General features: G+C 38.6%; 1 protein-coding gene across 2 annotated transcripts; it reads right to left on the bottom strand.

The window, feature by feature from the left end:
* Positions 1 to 536: 536 nt before the first annotated feature.
* On the bottom strand, positions 537 to 6,249 carry SELENOK (selenoprotein K). Of its 2 annotated transcripts, XM_090282952.1 has the most exons (5): positions 6,146 to 6,248; positions 3,219 to 3,309; positions 1,739 to 1,822; positions 1,096 to 1,182; positions 537 to 826 (listed from the first exon to the last, which is right to left on the bottom strand). In XM_090282952.1, the coding sequence occupies exons 1-5, from the start codon at positions 6,162 to 6,164 to the stop codon at positions 823 to 825; spliced, it is 285 nt and encodes a 94-aa protein (XP_090139078.1). In that variant the 5' UTR covers positions 6,165 to 6,248; the 3' UTR covers positions 537 to 822. The 2 variants fall into 2 exon arrangements, with proteins under 2 accessions (XP_090139078.1, XP_090139079.1); XM_090282953.1 differs by lacking the exon at positions 537 to 826 and having other exon boundaries at positions 1,092 to 1,182; positions 6,146 to 6,249.
* Positions 6,250 to 6,523: the final 274 nt, after the last annotated feature.

Raw genomic sequence — 6,523 nt, 5'->3', positions numbered from 1 at the left:
AAAGCCTGTTAAACACTGGAAGTAGACTTATCTGTATAACTCATTCTGACCATAAATATTTCAGTGCCTATTACATGTTGTCACTTTTCAAAGTATGGGGCTAAGGGACACAATTTCTAACTTCATAGAGCTTCCATTCTGGTGAAGAATGTGAGTTATCAGCATTCAGATGGGGATTAAAGACAAAACATTTGTCAAGATAGCACCGAAGTCCATATATCTACAGACCACCTAGCAAGTCTTCATTTTGTATCTCAGTTTTGTTGGTTATGGCTTTATAAATAACCTGATAATTATATATGGCAGCAAATCAAACACCTTGTATTAAAGATACAGGGTACAAATGTTTCAAGATAAAAATTCAAAAACAGAGATATGCATACTACTGAAATAAATACAATGTGATTTATTTATAAATGAGAACAAATTAACACTGAACACTTTCAAAAGTTGAAAAAGGTGACACTACCAGTACTAAATACACAGTCTTTTAATTTTCTTCAAATTCAGAGTTTTAATTTAAGATGAGAAGTCACTTTTGTAACCTAAAAATGTACTTATTAAAACTATATTAATACTTTCATAAACTATACAAAAAGTTAATGAGACAAACATGTGCATTTATAGAACTGCATGTCAGTCATGCCAGACCCCTGCAAGGGAATTCCCAGCACAACCTCATTCGTCTGTGAGGACACAGAGCAATTCCTGTTTAGACATACACATTCCTCTACTGTCCAGCATGGCCAGCCCTCCACTGCTCGATGGTTTTCTTCTGATATGAATGTGTATGTCCAGTTGTCTGCTTCTTAGAGCAGACATTTACCTAAAAGAAAATGTTATAATAATTAGTTGCTAGTTATTAATTTAGATGTGTATGAAAAATAATCCAACTATCATTACAAGTTATAAACCTGTTTCAAAAGACATTTTGATAATAAAGCCAATGGATTTCTCAGGGATTAGGATAGAAATATTTTTCCAAATAATGTCTGAGTAATTACAAAATGCTCGACAACTTCTGTTTTCCTAAAGACCTTCCTAAGAAGTCATTCACAAAATAAAATCCCTGCAGAATTTCAAATTTTAAGTTACCTTCCTCATCCACCAACCATTGGAGGAGGACTGGGACCACTCAGATGATTAATTCGACCCATTCTTCTGGGGGGGTTTCCTGGTGGTCTGTTAAAAGAAAAAGTTGATTTCTACTGTTTAGTTGACATCTGCAATTGGTTCCTTTTAAACACTCAAAAAGACCCTCCTCTTTATTTAAAATACCATTTAGGTAAAAAATTCAAACCTTTATAGGGACCAGACACATAAATTACATGAGGAAAGTAAACCAGGCAGGACTGTGATGAACTGAACACCACCCTCCCGTAAATGCCCAACTAAACCCAATTCTAGCTTATTTTTACCATATGGAAACACAAGTCTAATCTATTGCTGCTTGATCTTTTGAGTTTTCCATTAGCAAGTAGAAATCTACATTCTAAAGTGAAATCCCTAGATTTCAATGTTGCCCCTCAGTTTTCATCCTCTAAATTAGATATTTCCCATAGAATATATGATGTATATTTTAGCTTTGCCAGGCTGATTCTAGTTATCAAGTCAGAGGCAACTTACAGTAATGCATTAATTTCGGGAACAGAATTTAAACCTTTAATTTCCATGAGCCTATCTATTTAATTTAATTAAAATATAAGAGGGGTATACACATCAATTTAAAAAGCTATACCCTCTTCCATCATCATATCTGGAATCAGATGAGTTTCCATAGCCTCTTTTCTTTTTCACATCTTGCTGAAGCAGAGTTTTGAAACTGAAACAAAGGGCAGAAAACAACAGAAGAACTACTGTCAGTATTATAAAATACATTTCCTGGTTTCAACTATCATCTCTGTGAGAGAACAACTGAACTGATTTAGCTCTAAACCCACATTTCCCACAGCCATCTGGACAACACCATCTAATGCAAGCAGGTGTCTAAACAGCGTGCTACACTCTGTGCCAAAGCCGCCCTTCCTCATCTTCCTTATTTGCTGATAACTTTCCTAGACAGTCATCCACCTTTCTTCCTTTACTCTACATCAGCAGTCAGGTCCCAAAAGCCTACCTAACATTACCTTGGAGAGGGAGGGGCTGAGGGTGGCACAGACCTTCTGGGAATCTATTTAAAGGAAATTTTATTTGTGAAGAAGAATTTAACTAAGTTAAAACATTTTAATGAACAATACAGAGTAGGTAAAATTTGTAAAACTGTAAAGAAGTGCTGCACTGGGTAACTTAACCTCGAGCCTCTCTTGTCCCCTATTATATTTTCCTATGGAGCTGTCTCTCCCCTTTTACCTTTTCTAATTTATCCTACATGTAGCCATCAGATTAACCTTTCTAAACCACAGCAATAATCAAATTAAGTATAAAGATCATAGACTGCTATTCAAACGCCTCTGCGCCCTTTCCTGTGTTTCTTCCACCTGGAATAACTTCCTCTGACATCCACCTCCCAGAATCATGCCCAACCATTGCTCCTTATAATATAAAGATATTTACTGATAGTAAAGTCAATAAAGGATTATCTCCTACATTTCTGTATTCCTATAGTTCTCTTCCATGAGACACTCAAATATATATTCAAACTTAGTATAAGACTTGTTAGTAGTCGATGAACAATTTTCATAAACAAATAGGTGAAAAAACAAAAAGTGCATTTAACTAAAAACTACCTATAATGATGGTGAAGTGTAAATTTTTGTCTTCTCTGTATTGATTCTAGCCCTTCATTAAAAATAAAAAACAAAATACTTAAAAAAAAAATCAAGATCTAATTCCACTTGTTCACTTGCTGTACAATACTGAATAAAATTTGCACATACACACCTAAAGCTGGGAATAATAATACAGAGAGTGAGGCCCTGTCATTTGGCATTAGAATGGGCAGGCCTGGCTCCATAGCTGCAGGTTGATAGGATTACCACCAAGACTAAGGTATGGTTGAGCTTACCAACTTAACTATCATATTCATAAACATAAGATGTCTGGTAGCAGCTTCATCACCACAGAAGTCTTTATTTTCCTTAGTAAAGCTATTAACTAAAAAACATTAAAATTAAAAACTGCTCAGGTAAGCTAAGCTTGTTTAGGATATGCAACATAATGTACCTAAAGTACCCTGGCAATGAAAGGGTCAGGGCTATTGAGAGCACTACTATACTTACAACAAAACCACGAACTCAGCTATTCCCCAGAAAAAATCTGTTATCAAAGATAATCTCCATGGGGACTGATTCCGGCTGTCCAACACTTGTCCTACAGACAAGAATAAAAGGAGCGTTAGTTAGTGCTACAAATCCCTGACACAATATGCATTACATCTAATCAGGTAACAATCCCAGACTCAGTTTTCAACTTGTCCATTGTTCCAAATAGTCAACGAAAAGGAGAGATCTGTTATGTGCACAGGGAAGTAAAGCTCTGTGATCTTTAATATGCCAGATGCTTTCCTACAGTTAGTAATTTTGGTGGATAATACTTCATTCAAGTATTTTCTCTCTCGTTTTACTGTGGTATAATATATACAAAAAAGTCTACCATTTTGATCATGTTGAGGTGTACAAATCTATGGCACTCAGTACATTCAGTGTTGTACAACCATCACCACCATCCAACTCCAGAGCTTTTTCATCATTCCCAACTGGAACTCTATCCCTATTAAACACCAACTCCCTATTTTCCCCTTTCCCCGAGCCCCTGCAAACCACCATTCTATTCTGTCTCCAAGAATTTGACTGCTCTAAGAACCTCATATGAGGACACATAGTATTTGTACTTTGAGGAACAGCTATTTCACTTAGATAGTGTCTTTAAGGTTCACCCATGTTGCAGCATGTGTCAATATTTCCTCCTTTTTTCAAGGCTGATTAATATTCCCTTACGTATGTATGTGTGTGTATACATACACACACACACTACATTTTATCAGTCCATTCATCAGTTGATGGACACCTGGGTTGCTACTATGAAAATGATGCTATGAACATAGGTGTACAAATATGTTTATTCAAGTATTTTTGAGGAAACAAATGGGTGAATATAAAAGAATGTTCATACCACTTCCATTTTTCTAAATGTGTTCAAAGTATTTCTTTCCACTTGAAAAGCCTCTTGTTTGTACAAATACTGTTTATATGTACTCTTACAGGTTTTAAGAATTAGTTATTATGACAAAATTTTTAAAAATCAAAGAATCTGTGTGCTCTAAGTACTGAAGAGAATTTGGCTTGTTAAAATTACCACTACTTTTCTGTAAAAAGCTCTTTTAACTATAGATTTCAGCTTTATCTTAAGCAAAAAAGGGTCTCTTTCAAACCACTTAAATAATAAAAGCTAAAACCTTAAAAGTTAGTACTCTATAGTGTTTCAGCCTTGCAAATCAAGAGGTCAGAATTTTTTTGAAGAAGAGTCGCCTGGCAACTACTTCTTGTCTCCCTTTCCCCAAGGACTTCTCCATGCTCCTTACTTTTCCCTTTTCTTTGACCAGTTTACTTTCAGGTAACACAGAGCTACTGCGAAAAAACGGGCTACACGTAAAGACAGAAGAGCATGGGTGGTATGTTCTTCCTCTTACTAGCTCTGCTTCCTTGTCTGACGTGACATTTTCCTTCACTAATCACGTAAGATTGTTTGGGAAAAAAAAGTTCCTTGACAGTTAAGAAAAATGTTTTGTAAGCTATGAAGTGCTGATAAATACAGTCCTGCTAAGAAAACAGACCTATTTGGAACCCATCATTTTTTCCTGTATGACTCAAAAGAACCTACTGCATGCACTTGCATCATTCATTCTATCCTGCTTTTTGTACTTTCCCTCCTAAACATCCTTAGAGGAAATAAGTTGCTTTAATGCAATGGGCATTCCTCAACTATAAAAGCGAAATTAAAGCCTTTATGTTATTTCTGTGGATCAAATAGGATTATGCATGCACAGTAAAATGCTACAAATAATCATTCACTAATGCATAAATAGAAGCTGCTAGCCTTAATAACAAAGGATAAAACACAAAGCTTGCAAGTGCCAAAATGAAGATAAAACTTTTACTTTTGTGTTTATCAACCTTCCTGTTTCAAAGAGTTTTAAGTGGGAGACAGAAGAGTGAGATTTTAAAGAGCAAATAAATGTAAAGTGCACTGTGCCAAAGACTTCCCATTGATTATCTTGATTACCTCTAAAGATAAACAGATGATTCAAACAGAACTGGCACCTAGTTCCAGTCAGCCATGAACTGCTTGTTAAGACTGCACCAAGGCATCTATTTACTTCACCTGAACCAAACAGGTGGCCAGGCAGTGCTGGCAATTGTTCTGACCCAGTTATACTGTCTTTTCTTTCCAGTGATTTTCTTTGTGGAGTCGCTGAATTAAATTTTCTCAGCTTCTCTATTCCAGGAAAAATTAACTTGCTCTAGAGGGAGTAGTGCTTCTTCCTGTGCCCCTTTAAATCAGGGCAAAAACTCCATGTAAGACTAGGTACCCTCTCCTGAGTAGCTAATTCTCTTAGATCAAAGTTATAGAAAGGCAAAATACACTCGATAACAGCAAGAAGGCTGACGTCAGCCAACCTCAATGCGAATCCAGACTGAGCCATTAACTACCTTTGTCATCCTGGACAACATATTTCATCTATCTGCGCCTCAGTCTCCATCCGTAAAGTAGGAAAAATAAAATATTACCTTAACAGGGCTGTTACATAAAGACTGGATAAGTTGATACGCGAATAACGCTGTAACAGTGAGTGAAGCATAAGCGGCTGTACGCAGATGGTGCTAATGTTCTTAGTAGTTAAGGACACAGACGCCCGAGAGAAAGGTCCACTTTCGCGAGAGCCACAATTAGACAAGAGACAAGGACGCCAGAGTCCGGCCCAGCGGACCAGGAGGACCTCGGCCCTTGACCACCCACACGCTTATGGACGATCCACTGACGCGCCGCAGGCCCGGACGACTTGGCCTCCCGCTCCACCTGGCTGCGCAGCGCAAAGTCCAGAAAAACTGGGAGGGGCGTCAGGCCGCGCGAGCGGGCGTGGATGGAAAAAACACGAGATACGGCCTCCCAGGTCAGCAGTTCCCCCGTAGCCCTGCTTCCAACTCACCATTCGAGATGTAAACCATCCTGCTCCTTACCCCGCACCTCCGAAGGGACTAAGCGGCCGATCCCTTTCGACAGGCGTACTGGCGTACTATCTACATGCAGGCCCCGCCCTTAAACGTCACAGACAACTTGGTGCTGCAACAGGGAAGTGGGCAGAGCTCATTGGCTGCGGGGAGACACGCCTCCGACTGGCGTTTTTGCTTCGTCAGGCTGGTGACTACTGGTAAAGGGAGGCTGATGGGTAGGTGGCTGGAGGTGGTGTGCGGCTGTTATCCTGTAGACGGGGGTTTTGTGTCTCCTCTTGGATTTGAGTTGGCGGAGCTTCCTGTGTGGCCTTCATGAAGAGAAGCAGCTTTCAAAGTGTCTCACTGGCCCAGCC

The sequence above is a fragment of the Furipterus horrens genome, unplaced genomic scaffold (assembly GCF_987537825.1).
Source record: "Furipterus horrens unplaced genomic scaffold, mFurHor1.1.pri manual_scaffold_7, whole genome shotgun sequence".
Lineage (NCBI taxonomy): Eukaryota > Metazoa > Chordata > Mammalia > Chiroptera > Furipteridae > Furipterus > Furipterus horrens.
Note: the sequence above shows the minus strand (reverse complement) of the source record. Positions and strands in the feature narration are given on the sequence as shown.